We start from the raw sequence: 16,282 nt of genomic DNA on the forward strand, positions 1-16,282 counted from the left end.
GAGCAACCCTACTATATCGGTTAGAGACTTTAACGAACTACGCGAATTCGAAGCCCAATAATACCGCGGAAATTAGTACACGTCGAAGCGAAATCGGTTTCGCACTGATCTGCTGTCGGTATTTGTGGTTTGTGTTTTTCAGCGTGCAAGCTCTACGATGATGATCCTGATTACAATACGTTGCTCTGTCCTTGTTGTATTTTCCCACAAACCTTTAGTTAAACGTGTTAATTGCTTAAAGGCTCTTAAAACCTGATATTGAACTATTGAATTATGCTAAAGCACTGAATAATGGAAGTTCTCTTATAGCGCGATTGAACATATATCAGCATAATTTTTGAATTGAATTGAATTGAAATTGTCAATATTTGACTAATTTGTAACTCATTTTTTGAAGTACGAATGAGGGATCTAATCGACGCATCTGTATGTTTTAATAATTACACCAAACATAAAATTAATCAAGGAATAAAGTAAAAAAACCAAAACATCTTTTTCTAGATATTATTTTGGTGAAATCTTCATTTAATGGTCGAATTCATAAAACAACTCGGATCGAGGTTCTCGCAATGTTTTTTATAAAACTTCAAACTATTATAACGAAACAATTGATAACCCTTCTCCTTCCTTACCTCCATGTCTCATTAAAATTCGCGACACTACCCTTCACTCGACTCCGTTAATAAGAGGGCGAAGAATTTGCATAGATCGTTGGCACACAGGAACCATCAGGGGGGCTGGTCTAAATGAAACTGTCAGCTAAAATAACTTCTTCGCCCTTGAGAATCAAGACTTCCAAAAGTTAAAAAAAGTTTTCATACTGGGCTATATTTACAAATATTCGTTTTTCAAAAGAAAAAATGGTGGTTCTAGCTCACTTGTTGACTTAAATTGTTAAATTTATTTACATTATGAGGATTTCATAAATAACCAACATCAATATAAAGATGTTAACTTAAGTTACTGTATCCGAATATATAATAAAATTCCAGTGGTGATATTGGTTTGGAGTACATCCAGTAGTAAGGTTGCTTTTGTAAAAAAAATTATAAATCTTAGACTTATTGCCGTACACAAAACTCGAAAAATTTAACCGTCACCTATATTAACTTATACTAAAAATAATATTTTGATGTCAACTATTTTATTTTCACCTATAAATATCCCTCTGCTTTCACGCCGGTATTATAGTCTTTTGTCAACCCACTGAAAACATTAAACTAACGCGCAACCTCTCGGCAGGATTAAAACTCAATTACTAGGTAGCAGGAGTCGATTCCGGATAATCAGGAAATTAGTAACCATCGCGGTTAAAATGGCGGAACTACCGAAAGCCGTGAATGCCGTATTGAAGAGGAAATTGAACGTAGCTGGGCGACATAATTATCGGCGTAGAGTCGATTGTAATTTCGTTTTCGCGCCCAACTTCTTCCATTTAATTTGCGGCGGAGCAAACATAATTTTAGCAGAACGGGATTAAAAGCGCTGAATTGTGCCCGGATTAGAAGATTGCAGTCGGCGCCGCTATAAAACTAAATTTGCGTAGCACTGTTTTGCAATCTGTTTTTTGAGCGTTTCCGCTCTTAATCCGCGTTAAAGTGTTTAAAAGTCAAATTCTTTTATAACGGCTTGGAAATTGTAGGCGCTAAGTGAAATAGATAGCTGAATAATTAGCAAATGCAGGAAACGGAGATGTATTTTCAGGCGTCAACCCCTAAGCATGGTACATTGGAATAATATATCGCTGGTCTAACTGCGTATCAAAATATACCTTATATTATTGCATACATTTTGAAGAATCAATAAGAAATATAAAAATAAATCCTAATTTAATGCTTTAATAAGTTTACATTAAATTGAAATGAATAAAAAACACTTAGTTCATTAAAAAAAGAGTCCATCCACACAGGTGACAGACATTCATTTTTCATTATTTTGATTAATATCAAAAGCGTGATTCGTAATTAATAAAAATAACAAAGCTTGTAGAATGATTTACTCAACGACATTTTATTATACTGAAAAGGATCTAAGTATTTCCCTGGTTCGTCTTATAGAAGAGTATTTTAAAAATGACCGCTGTGTCAAATTAAATCTTTAATTTTTTTCCAAGAGATTAAAGGGTATTGTTAAATGTGCTTAAGTGTAAAAAATTGGTGAAATGGATTCCTATGTATATGTAATTTTGAATTAAGTTCGAAACTGTTTTAATAAGATTTGTTTAATCTACCTTATGGTTTTTCAAATATTTGAAATTTTTCTAAGTGTGAGTAATCGGAACACCATATCAGTTTAATTTCTTTTTACTGTGTATATTATATAAGATATATACATAACCTGTGAGTTGTGAGCGAAATTAATCTATTCTCCAATCAGAACAGTTGCGCACGTATAGTGGCGTAATAAAAAATGATCCGTATGTCTTAGATGTATTGCTACCACTTTTAGATGCGGATTTCAAAACTGACAAACAAAATGCCTGTGACAATTTAGGACATCCTTGATAACGATGCCATGTTATGATGTAACTGCACCATTGCTCTGACTGGACTTTACTATTTGATTCACTGTATATTTCTCAAACCCACTTCCTATTCCTTGCAATCGAATTGATATTGAACCTAACAAATGGCATAGATACATTTACGAAGTCTTCTCTCTAAAATTCAGATGACAAATGAATAGTTTCACCTTCATCATTGAACTGACCTTATTCAGGTGGATAATCCTGGTTAGGAATTGGATGAAAAATAAAACACACGCATCGTATAAATAACTATTCAATATAACATTTATTATATCTGGTTGATACAGCCGTTATTGTCGTGACGTACTCAAACTTAGTGATACATTTAACAAGTGCCTATTGTCGTGCAGGTACAAAGAAACCATATGTTATGTCTGTAGTATAGAGGGTACAAAACGTTTTGATTTTTAAGAAGTATAAAAAAAATAGTATTAACGCGAATCCTATGTTACACTTATTTACTTATTATATTTTATAAAACAGAAATATTCATGCGCTGTTGACTTAAATATTTAAATGCGGTGATTTTGATTACATATTACCGGACAAATGGCTATTGTTAGGCCGTATATTGAATCTGAAAGCTTTCCTACTGTAGTCCTTAGCTTTTGATTGCTCGTAGAATCATGTTTCCTGGTGAAATTTTTGCTGTACCATCGAACAAAAAACCGGTAAGAAAAGTTATTCTTCATCGTTGCCTGAAACATTGACGATCACCTTCCTCACTCTTCCCTATTCGTCAATGGCGTTTATTGGCACTAGATGGAGAAAAATATATACGGGCTGCGTATCAACGCAGGTAGAAAAAAAGACTAGGATATTTCGATCGTTCGATGGTTTCGCTTGCATTTTTTTAATCAGCTGTCGGAAAAAACATCACAACTAAACAACTAACTGTTCAGCTAACTAGCGTGCTCGACAAAATGTCCGTAACCGCTCCGGTTCAGTGTTCAGCTCTCGCCGTAGCTCTTTTTGAACCTGTGTACTCTGCTAAGCCTCCGATCGTTTAATTTCAACCCGCCGCTTATATAATGGATATCCGGATCCACAATGGCTGTCAATTCGTTCGAACATTGAAGACGGGCTGAATGCGGGTCCGGTATAATCGTGAGCTGTTCCAGATCCCCCTGGAAACGAAATTGTTAGGTTAACTGACGGCCGATCGCGGATAATCTTTCTTTCGAATTCAAATGAATACATAAATGGCGATCGAAATGTTGTAAAGGAATGTTGTCGATTGTTAGAATTAACATTTTTTACGAAACAAACCAAGAAAGAGAATGAAAGTAAACATTTCTACAAAATAATATACAGGGTTATTCATGCAAAACGTTTTAAATAAATAAATTTACAAAATTGGCAATATTGACCGGCTCAACCTTCAAATAATTAATTGGAACACTGTGTATATTTTATAATTGTTTGTTGTTCAACAATTTAGCAATAAATTTAATTTTTGAATTGTTTGCCCTAAAAAAAATACACCTACAGAGTAATAAAATAAATAAAAAATTTTACTGTGCCAGATTTTTTTTATTTGAACTGTTACTAGTAGTAATTCATAAAAGAGTGTACCTTACTTACAGAAATGTCGGCACCTGGAGCACTAAAATGGATCAAACGAGATGGATGGAATACAACATACGGAAATAAATAAGATTGCTTTCGAAAAATCGTCGCTGGTTGGGGCTAGTTCGTAGCGCGTAGCGCGAAGCAGTTTTTTATTCTAAAAAGCCGGACTTCGCGGTTTCTTGTCCTAGAGGGATGCAATTGTTTTTCTCTCGTGCTCCTCCGGACTAATATGAAACTTTCGCAAAATCGATGTAATTTTAGTGTGCACACCCTGTATAAAGCGTCTTTTACGTCTTCGCCGAACTTCAAAGTCACGGCAAACTTTGATAACTGTTGTAATTGGTACAAATTATAGGAATTTGCAATGACATTTTTTGAAATATCTTGCGCACCCTATATGACTAAACTTGAAACTATTTTCGATACTGTTTAAACCAAATTATTCCTTTTTTTATAGTTTTTTATTTAGGGTTAATAATTTACCCACGAAAACGGCAATTTTTAGGATCTTAAACGATGTATATATAGTTTTGGTTTGTACAAAATAGAGGTGATACCCCTGGATCTCCCACGTCTCCTGATATATAAATTTTTCTAATAGAGTAAACGGTTTTCGAGAACATACTTATTTTCTGAAATCATGCAGTACGTCGTAATAGTACATGACGTCATCGCGTCTAGTTTGAGGGCTAGCACCGGTGATTTTCATTTTGATTTTTTGAAATATAAAAACTGTAACTCTTGATGCGGCCTATAATAACGTTTAAACCAATTAGCCATATATTTTACAAATGTTTATTTACGGCAAATAATTTACTCCGGAAAAAAACAATTTTCAGGGTCTTTTATATATTTGTCTACAAAAACCATGTAAATAATCGAAAAAATGCTTGAAATAAAAGTTATAGTGCAGGATCTTCCGCGTCTTTTGATTTAAGAATTTTGTCGATCGGGTAAATAGTTTTTGAGAAATACTTTTTTTTCTGGACGCCTAAATAACAACAAATTTTTCAAACATTTTTTTAAAATACTTCGTGATACTTGATGGCGCCCAGATTTAACATTTTAAATGTGGCTGTAGACACTTGTTACATTTCTTATTACAGAACGGAATATCTTGAACACCCTGTACAATAAGTGAAAACCTTAAATACGGAGACGTATTGTGTTTCATAGCAATGTCCAAAAAACAGTCGAAAATAAAAAAAAAAGATGGAAGCCGAGGTCCGGTAGCGGCCGTTTTTTACTGGCTTGTGTATCCCGTCGACCTATTGAAAGAAGCCAATTTTGAACATAGTACGTCAAACTGTTCGAAAGCTAGGGCCAATTAATGCCGCGTCTACAGAGAAACGGAGAACGGGCAGACAAAATTTAAAAAAATGTTTTTTCGACCCTGATAATTTGTGTACCAATGGGGGTCCCCTAGGACCTCGCGTTGCCGAGATATGTTTCGTTGCCAAACGCATATACTTTCGAAAAATTCGGTTTTATCCACTTTTCGAAAGTAACAATTGTACATTGTTTTTCCGCAAGAATATAAATTTCTTCCGAATAAACTTGTAACAATTTGATACTCACGGTAAATAAATATCCGATGATAATGTCCGAGTCGTCTGGCACATCCAATGCATGAGAGAGCAGTACCTCAGTTCTGGACCACTCGCAATCCACGTAGCTCTCGACAATGCTGCTTTCTCTAATGCTGTTGGACAACAGAACAATTCCATTACACGCCTTGCATCGACGTCCAATTTTATAGTTCTCAGTTATTGTTTAGAATGTAAAAAACGTCATTCAGGTAAGGCTATCCAGCAGGTATTGAAATTTAAGTATTTGAACAAATCTCGGGTTATGGTGATGGGCAGGCGGAAGTAAGAGAATAGACAACAAGGCAACCCAACATACATCGCAGAAACAAACGGATACAGCAAAAAATAACTAATCAACTACTAGAGACAATCGAAATGAGAATGGAATAACAGGAAAAACGCTCTTGGATGGAGAGAGGAGTTGAAATATAAAAAGAACGTGCAAGGCAGAAAACGTTAATGAGCGGGTAGAAAGATAAAATGGAACAAGCTCATCACCAGAAGGGTCAAAAGAAGAATAGTCAGAATAACCATTAGGTCGATTTGCCTAGACTCGAACAGGAAGAAGAAAATAAAAACGTAAAAATTGGGACAATCTTATGTACGTGAAATTGAAAAGTTTTATAATGAAAATACAATATTATTTTATAATCCCCTTTCCCAATATCGCTTGTACTATAACTTTTTATTTTATATCTTTTTATGATATTAAATTGCAAATTGAATTACTGTTCTTCAATCTTTGCTAGTTAATTGAAATAATTTATTTTATGACATTTTTAGAAAAATACCTGAACGCGTTTATCGAATTTTTCTATGTAAACCATAAATATCGGAAAATTTTTTACTCTGTCTAATGGTTGAATGGATATTTTTTTAATGATCTCGACTTATTTGTTTGCTTGTACCCAACCGAAAGATTCGTTTTCTATTTTTATCATTCGAGGTGGACGCTCTCCTACGTCCTGTTATTTATTGCAGTGGGTCAGGCAAATGAATTAAACGTATTTACATTCCGGAAGGGTGCATAATATAAATAAATTCCTAGCACCCATTTCGGGACTGAAATAAACTGATCATACCGACCTCGATTCGGAAAATATGCAGACTTCCCGGAATGCAGAATTGGATCCTTGCGCCAGACTAGCGGAAAATATTACTTTAGGATGGTAACGACTGTAATTTCGAACACGTTTCGCCGCACGTTTCAGGAATAAAGGTCCAATAAGATGTAAAACATATACGAATTGTATCGAATAAATACCAGCAATTCTGTTTTCAATTTTTTTCTTCATTGCCGTAGGTTCAAAAATAAACTCGATAGTACAGAATCTACCGAATACCTGGTGTAATTTTTCTTTCCTTCATCTAACGCATCCAAAGCCATTTATAACTCTGTTATACATATAGCAACTAAATGGATATACTGAACCCTTATTGCCTATGCTGATAATAGTCTTTTTCTACTCCCGTCTGTAAAATACCGAATTACTTAAATATTAATTCCTGTGAAGAATTTTTAAAGTACTGAAATGCTTTAATGAGAATGCAATACAATAGGAATCCCTCAAAATAGTTGTTCAGTTGTGAACGCAAATGCAAAATTTTAAACACTAGATGAAACTGTCTTGTTTCTAAGAGAAAAAAAAAACGAATTAATTTTTGATTATAAATAAACTATTGCAAAAAAAAATTACGAATTTTTACCAAAAAATACATACATACATACATGTTAGTATATTTGAGTCACGAATTTATTTGGCACGAGCGGAACGAGTGCTTAATTAACGAGTGAAATAAAGAGTTTTTTCAACTCCCGTCTGTACAATAACTAATTACTTTACCACGTCAGTTTCGTTTCCCATGAATGAATTTTCGGGGACATTTCCCACACTTTGAATCTTGATGTGTCAATTCTGACGGTCATGTCAGTGTTGTTGTTTTGCGAAAATGTACTCAAAAACTAACGATCGTAGAAAAAGTATAGAATGCAAAACGTTCGGTAAACTTTTTAACTCACTCTTGCATAATATACTATTAAAAGCAAATGTCCAAAAATGTTGAGAGAGAACCTTCTACACGCGCATACCAAATCGACAATTTTTAATTGAGTGTGGCAGTGTTTTGTTATTAAATTTTCATTGAGAAAAAGAGTTAAACGGAGGTTACTTTTTAAAAAGAAAATGGAACGAATTGCAGGTTAGTGTGTGAAATTTCTTCTTCATCTTCATTTCTTCATATATAGCTTTTTAATATTCTTAATAATAAGGAAATACAGTTGAAGCTGGCTCAGAATAATTTAAATGACTGTACTAGACAACGTAACTGCTTGCGGATGTTATCCCTAAAGGTAATGTTAGAAAAAATAAAACAATAAAAAATAAATTTAAGTTTAAAGTTTTGGTTAGTTTGGTTTTGGCTTTACGGAAAATCAATTTCTCGGTGATGGTTCACAATTTTAGTACCGAAGGAGGCAAAAAAAAACGTAGACACAATTATTTTTTATAAATCCACCCCAAAATATGTAATATTGTTTTTCTACTCCCTTTCGCAAAATTTTGACATTTGTCAATACTGATGGTCAAAATGTACCCAAAAACTAACGGTCCTAGAAAAAGTATAGTATGCAACATGTTTGGTAAACTTTTTAAGTCACTGGTTTATTACACACTCGTGACTCAAGTGCCGTTTACCGCACTTGTTGCATAATATATTATTTTTAGGTAGTGTGTTTAAAGCAATAAGTCAATTTGAAGACTTTTAATGAAATGTGGCGAAAAAATTACTCAATAATTAAGAAGTTCGCTGTCATATTTAAATTAATGATTTAGGATTGGCTTATTAACATTGCTATAAAATTGATACGCGATTTGCTTCACTCGATGGATGCATCGTCCGGTATACATCACGTAATTATTCGGTCGGATGTGCCAGGCTTATATCCAAGTAAAGTTATAAGTAAGAAAGTACTGTCAAGGAACAAAAAGTCTTTTAAAAACACAAGTACAAAGCAAGTCTGCCCTACAAAGATAAATGAGAGGCCAAGATTAGAATAATAAATATTATGGACTATTAGAAAAATCGATATATGACGTAACGGTTTCGACATTTGAACTGAGGTGGCTTTTACTTGATGAAAATCCATTTATCAAAATAAATTAGAACTAAAAGTTCAGATTTTCACGAAATTATATATTTTGACATGACAATTGTTTCGACAACGTCTTTATCAAATGTTTTCATTTTTTCATGTTTCATTTTCTTTGCCGGTATGACTTGTAACTTTTGGCACATTCAGCGGGTTAACAACTCCTTTGAAAAGACCACTTAACTTTCTTCTTCTGAAAGGTTGAGAAAGAAAGCAAAGACGCAAAGAAACAAATATTCGCAATGGTCCATTTGTTGAACACCTATCCCTGGATTATGTAAACAAAAAGAAATGATGCTTGGCTGGGGCGGTTCTGATTAATATCAGTTAAATCGCATGTATTAGCGAATACTTAGCGAAAAATTGATATATTTTTTATGCTCTGCCGAAATTTAAAAATGTTACGAATAAGTATTTTCAGTCACTTTTTTGCATTAATACTTATGGAATAAATAATAATCATATATAATTAAATACAACAGACTAAACAGATTTATAACAGGAGAACATAAAAAATGGTATATTATCATATACCCGGTGTTCGGAAATTGAGTTTGCAAACTTGGGGAAAAGATTCAACGTGGTAAAAGAATGGTAATAACTCATGTAACACAAGTTCGAAATCGTAATATTTTCTGAGTTATAGATTGTCAAAATTCATTGGGTTTAATTCTCAAGCTGGTATTTTACATACAGCCCTGATTTAGTAAAAGTCATCATTACAAAATAAAAGTGTTTCAGAAATCTGTCACTAGAGGGCACTTTCCCTAGAACATTTTTTTATTTTCCCTGTATTTTATTTATTTAGACTGATATTCCAAAATAGAGCAGATTGCCTTAAGCAGAATCACAAACCCTCAAAAATTGTTACTCTTATTTAAAGTCGATAAGTATTATCGTTGAGCGACCAATCGATTTTTTATTCTCGGCTAGAATTTTACTTGTAAATGTAAAAGTCACAATCCGTTAATTAGCTTTGGTTAGTTTATTATCCCACTGCTACTGTGATGGCCCATCAGGAATATTCAAATACTGAATATCGCGATATGCATGTTTTCTACCGAAGAGCAAATGGAAATGCAGATCAGGCAGGAGGGCTTTATATCGAGGCTTATCCCAATAGAAACGTTCCATCTGCTAAAAGATTCATCAACATACATATAAAACTAGGTGAGAGAGGATCATTCAAACCTGAGAATATGAATAAAGGGAGACCAAGGTGTAAAAGAACCGATGGAGAAAAAAAAATTCTTCAAAATGTGTGAGGCTGAAGGAGTACGAGAATACATGTTGCTCAGGAAAAAATTTCTTGCTCTACAGTTTGGGAAATTTTCCTTGAAAATGATCTTAGGTCGTTTCATCTTCAAAGGATTCGAGCACTGCATGAGGGTGATGATCAATTGGGAGTAATTTTATGCAATCAAATTTTAGGAAAAATTCAAAATTACCCGCAATTCTTAAAATGTCATTTTGTTCACTGACGAGGCTGGTATGTAAATGCAAATGCAAAAATTGGATTGGGCAGGTAATATAGGAGATAATACTCATAGGATTTCATTTCTTTAACGGATCGCTTAATGGGGAAATGCATTTGTATTTTCTCCAAGAGGAACTACCACCTTTGCTGGAAGAGGTACCCTTGAGGTACACTTGAGACAAAACATGTGGTTCATGCAAGATGGCGCTCCGCCCCGTTTCGCATTGGCTGTATGAAGGTATTTAAATCAGGCATTAAAAAATAAAAATGTACTATTATAAACTGTATATTTCAAAAAAGTTAAGTTAAAGTAAATCGGTTTGAGTAGGTTTAAAAGATATTGAAAATTTGACTTCTACTTCTGTTCCTTCTTTGTGGGCAATACAAAATTTATCCATATTATTCCTCCCCACTCATCACTCATCTATTTTTCAGTACAAGGAAGATTTGAATAACTAAGCAAATATGGTAACTTATCCTTCTCAATACTGAGGACGTACCCTCCGACTTACCTTATTGCGATCTGATGCCATTTATTATCATCTATCGTGGCCGGTATTCGAACTACGTCGGTTCCGTTGGCAGCGGCGTGTATCAGTTTCAAATCAGAACCGGCAACTTCCAGAGAGAGGTAAGTGTCTTGGCGTCGTCGGGATCGTAAACTGAATACCGTCCCCATAGTGCTCTGAAATTGGAGTAACTACATCGTTTCTAATAGTCGTCGAATGTCAGATTTTCCTGATAAAACCCGAGTTCGGTTCTTTAAAACGCGGTCCAGAAGTTCCGTAAAACTTTGCGAAACACTCGTAAATTTTATTTGTTAAGATAATTCGAAAGGCGATGGGATTTTTCAAAGTTTCTCGATACGGATGGCGGTTTATTTGGTTTACATTCCTATCCGATAAATCACTAGTTTCCTTAGCGGACAAAGTTTTCTATCGTTGCACGCTTTCAACGATTTTTTTACGGGTCCAACTGAATTCAGTATGCATATTAAGATGATCAGCGCACGATTTGGTGGCCTGCTTCCTTCCGTATGTGCTAAAATTTTATTAGCGAATTCAGTTTTTAGTCTGACGATCGTCCTTTCGATTTTAAATTTCGCAATTTCATCAAATTCTATAATATTTCTAGACTGTATGATATTTTTATTTCATTTTTACGTAAAATATTTTTTTAAGGAATAAATTAAACCATATAACAATATAACCTGTGCTTTTTTGAATTTGTATCTTTAGCTATTTTCAAATGGTAATTACGCATCTTAAACATTTTTTTCTAATCCAATTTGAAATCCTTTAATTAATTAATAAAAACTAATGTCTGCTCTATTTTACTAATTTTATCTCTTTCTATTCGCTTAACTTCGAAACTTTTTGGAAGTCACATCTAGATTTGCTATTTGGGCATTTCTGAGGCTGCATAAAAAATAACATACAATACAATTTTCAAAAAAATTAAACCTATTGGTGGCATTGTACTCTATTTTGGCATAAAATCAAAATGGCAAAAAAAGGTGCAAATGTTCGATAGAAGGGTTTAACAAAGTGTTATTTATCTAATTTCTAGATTTAATTTTCATGGACGACATTCTTCACTTATGGTGAAGGCGCAGTTTCAGACAAAATGGTAAACAAATTCGAAAAGTATGAAGGTTTGTGGAAGGTGAATAATTTTTATTTTTATAATAAAATTTATGATTTTTCTAAAATTTAGAAATTTAGGTTAGTTCCTTAACCAAAACTAAATTTAAAAAAATATCGAACAGTATGCAATCTTACTTGACATCGTTTAAGGAAGTAAAATATTTTAAATTTATTAAATTCATTAAATTCATCGGAAATTTTTATTGTGGGGCAGTTTTAAAGATTTTGCTAAAATATATACATTGGCGCCGGATGACAATTGAGAAAGGTACTAGATTAGATAAGGTAAAATAAAAAAGTACATAATTTAGTATAGAAGGTATTTTCTAATTGAATAATAATTAAGGGCGCGATTTTTGGGTTTATTTTGAAAAGAAAACATCATATGAACATGTCTTAACTTTTGAGATATAGGGTGGTAGTTTTCGAAAATAAAATATATTTTTTTAAATATCTTCGATTCTTTTGATATTTTAATCAAATTAGGCACACATGCACCATGTATTGGGAGGCATTATTCAGTGTACCACTTTCTTTTTTAAATAGACCAGTGGCAGAAGTACGGAATTTCACATGTCTATTTTGGCAAACAATGATGGTACGCCACTGATTTTTCTTAAAATAAAAATTATTGTTATAATCTCCAATCATTTCTAAAGAAATTTAATTTCTTGTTTTTTTCATTCCTATGTAGGGTTTTCGCTAAAAAAATAAAACCTCTTCTCGGCATGGGCGTTACAATATCGTTAATATGACAGCATCCAGAAAAATTAGTCTTTATTTTTAAGTGAAAACCGTGTAACACCCAAAAAAAAATTTGATAAATCAAATGTGCTCACAAATAAATGCAAATGTCTTTTTTTTTAAGGAAATCTGACTGACTGACTGTCTATGAATAAATAATATTTTGTTTAATTAGGTCGCCACTGCACTGGTTAAATTGAGAACTTTTCTTGTGAAAAATAAAATAAAAAAGTTTTTAGTTTAGTTTAGTTTAGTGTTTTCCGAAAAAAAATAATAGAAGACTGTTCTTCTTTACTTTTACAGTTTTAATAAGATAACATAACATCCTAATAAGATAAATAATAAAAGATTCTTATTTAAATTTATTTTATTTATTTGTTTACGTATCTTGCATTCATACTTCAATGTTTTGAAGTATTTTAATAAAACAGATAAACAAACTAAGTCAGGAATAATAACGGTAATAATTCTTATTCTTACAATCTCCAATCATTTCTAAAGAAATTTAATTTCTTGATTTTTGTCAATCCCATGTACGGTTTTCACTTAAAAAAATAAAAACATGTGAATATTATTATTATTTCTGGAGTGAGAAAAATAACTTGAGTGAAGTGAAACAAGAAACAAGAACACCCTTTCAAATAAATGAAAATAAAACAAATCACTAAGCAACAGTAACATGTTTATTTTGTGGAAATTTTAAAAATTCTATGCAAGAATAAATATAGAGCCGAATAATAAGTGAGGAAAGTATTAACTTAGGTAAACTGAAGTAACTTCTAAATACGTTAAAGAGTTAAGTAACTAAGTTGGAAACTTTTTACTTAATTAAAGAAAAATAACACAACTATTCCGAATTTTAATAGATTATTTCAAATATTCCTACTTATGTAAGAGAAAGATTCTTTTGTTTGAATAAATATGATTATTATTTAAACAAAATAAACATCCAAGATAAATTTTCAGACAAAGATATAACTTTACCAGCGTACGTAATACATAATTACAGAAACGGTTTTACATGAGAAATAACATGCACCGGGTTGTAATTTCCAAATCGCAAACAAACACACGTTATATGGCTATTTATGCAGTGCGTCGTGCCACTGCATATACGGTTGCTATAGTTCTGGAGCACCACCGGGATAATTGCATTGAATTTATGTTCGTCTCTCGTTTCAAATGCAGAATTTCGCCCCGGGTATTAGAACCAGAAGGGGGCGGCGGGGGGCCAATCGGAGTTTTCTGTAAACCGGGGAGCTTCACGGTATCTTGTAAATTCGATTTGTTTAAGTAATTCCGTCAGTGCGGATAAAATTCAAACTTTCCTTCGTTTTGTATAAGTGCATTACCGCGTTTTGTCTGACAAGTAATTTGTATGCGCTTTCTAAGCGTGTCGCGACTTGGAATTTAAAAGAAGAGGGCCCGTTCGGATGGATAAACAATGGAGGACAAAAGCAGTGGCTGCGTTTTAAATTAGAAAACACCCCGGGATAAAACACCACTGCGAAGTCGCAAGGCTCGATCAGAAAAGTGGAAGTTTTTTTTTTAATGAGGTGTAAAATAGCAACGTGCGCACATTTCCGATGATGATATGATGATATGATGATATGATACAACCTTGTTAACTTAAAAACGACAAATAAATCTCGATAAATATACACTATAAAGAATGTATGGCAATCGAAAGAATCAAACTGAAAATATGTAACTACAATGTTTGATGTGACATTTTTAGCAACATATATATTTTTTTATTTTATAGCAATAAATAGTGAACTTGGAGGTAGCAACCCTTAAGAAAAACTACAGTTGAAAAGTATGATTACGCTTTTTATATATGGTGCAGAAACGATTATCAACTTGTGTTTAGCATGGCATTATTTTATTGTAGACATTCACCGATTGACGTTTGTCAATTCTGACAGTCACGTCAGTGAATGTATTCGTGTTGTTTTGCAAAAATATACCCAGAAACTAACGGTCGTAAAAAAAGTATAGTATGCAACAAGTTTGGTTAGTTAGGTTATTAGGTATTGTACAGACGGGAGTTGAAAAAACTCTTTATTTCACTCGTTAATTAAGCACTCGTTTCGCTCGTGCCAAATAAATTCCAACAAACAAATGCCGTTTACCACATTTATTGCATAAAATATATGTAGGTGTTTTTTTGTAAAAATTAGTAAAAACAAGTTTTTTTTGCAATAGTTTATTTATAATGAAAAATTAATTCGTTTTTTTTTTCTCTTAGAAATTTTCAATTAAATGCTCAAACTACCTACAAGATAGTTCCTTCTAGTGTTTAAAATTTTGCATTTGCGTTCACGACTGAACAACTATTTTGAGGGGTTCCTATTGCATCGCATTCTTATTAAAGCATTTCAGTACTTTAAAAATTCTTCACAGGAACTAATATTTAAGTAGAAAATAAAAATAAAATGTTGTCAATATATTATTTTCTACTCGCTTCTGTAAAATACCCAATTATCATTTCAGTGAATATATTCGTTTTGCACAAATGTACATAAAAACTATCAGTCGTAGAAAAAGTAACAATCTTTTGGTAATAGCATATTATGCAACAAGTGCGGCCAACGGCATTTGAGTATACCAAAAATGTTGCATACTGTAGTTTTCCTACGACCGTCACGAAAAAATCACAATTTAACAATTTACAAATAATAACAGATTATCGGATTACTATAGTATATTATGCAGCAAGTGCGGTAAACGGCATTTGACTCACGAGTTTATTTGACACGAGCGGAGCGAGTGTTAAAAAACGAGTGAGTCAAAAAGTTTACTGAACGTGTTGTATACTATACTTTTTCTAGGACGTCAAAAACGTCAAAATTAAAAGCGTGGGAAATATCTCCGAAAACATCCGATTGCTCCCAGACCCGTGCGTAAAATTCCGGAAATGTCCAAAGTGGCTCAGATTCGTGGGAAACGAAACTGATGTGGTAAAGCGACGCTTCCCGCACTCTAGATCGGTAGGTAATTGGGTATTTTACAGACGGGAGTAGAAAAAATTTCTTAACATTCAAACAACATATTTACCAGTTAGCATTAAACCTACTCGTTTATTGTTCCGATCGGTCCTGGTATTGTTGTCTCTTTTTAACTGTGTACATTTGACGGAGAGAGATGTATTATTGAATATGTCATATAAACAAAGGAATAAACACAACACAACGCAAATAGTATATTATACAACAAGTGCGGTAAATGGCATTTGACTCACGAATTTATTTGACACGAGCGGAGCGAGTGTTTATTAAACGAGTGACTTAAAAAGTTTACCGAACGTGTTGCATACTATGCTTTCTCTGCGACCGTTAGTTTTTGGGTACATTTTCTCAAAACATTACGAATACATTTACTGACATAACCTTCAGAATTGACAAACGTCAAAATTCAAGGCGTGGGAAACTTCTTCGAAAACATCCGATTGCTCCCAAATCCGATTGCCAAAAAATCCCTGGAAAACGAAACTGACGTGGTAAAGTGACGCTTCCCTCACGCTAGATCGGTGTGTAATTAGGCATTTTACAGACGGGAGTAGAAAAACTCGTTTAT

The 16,282-nt window shown here is 33.3% G+C and overlaps 1 protein-coding gene across 6 annotated transcripts in view; it reads right to left on the bottom strand.

Moving 5' to 3' along the window:
* Positions 1-2,807: 2,807 nt before the first annotated feature.
* Positions 2,808-16,282, bottom strand: part of LOC132701348 (uncharacterized) — a 97,156-nt gene continuing 83,681 nt past the window's right edge. For all 6 annotated transcript variants that reach the window (XM_060669176.1, XM_060669175.1, XM_060669173.1 and 3 more), the window contains 3 exons: positions 10,826-10,998; positions 5,678-5,801; positions 2,808-3,654 (listed from right to left, as the gene is read on the bottom strand). In XM_060669176.1, the coding sequence (XP_060525159.1) occupies positions 3,478-3,654; positions 5,678-5,801; positions 10,826-10,998 (474 nt within the window). In that variant the 3' untranslated portion in view covers positions 2,808-3,477. The remainder of the gene's footprint in view (positions 3,655-5,677; positions 5,802-10,825; positions 10,999-16,282) is intronic.

The sequence above is a fragment of the Cylas formicarius genome, unplaced genomic scaffold, assembly GCF_029955315.1.
Source record: "Cylas formicarius isolate icCylForm1 unplaced genomic scaffold, icCylForm1.1 PGA_scaffold_4__25_contigs__length_36172078, whole genome shotgun sequence".
Lineage (NCBI taxonomy): Eukaryota > Metazoa > Arthropoda > Insecta > Coleoptera > Brentidae > Cylas > Cylas formicarius.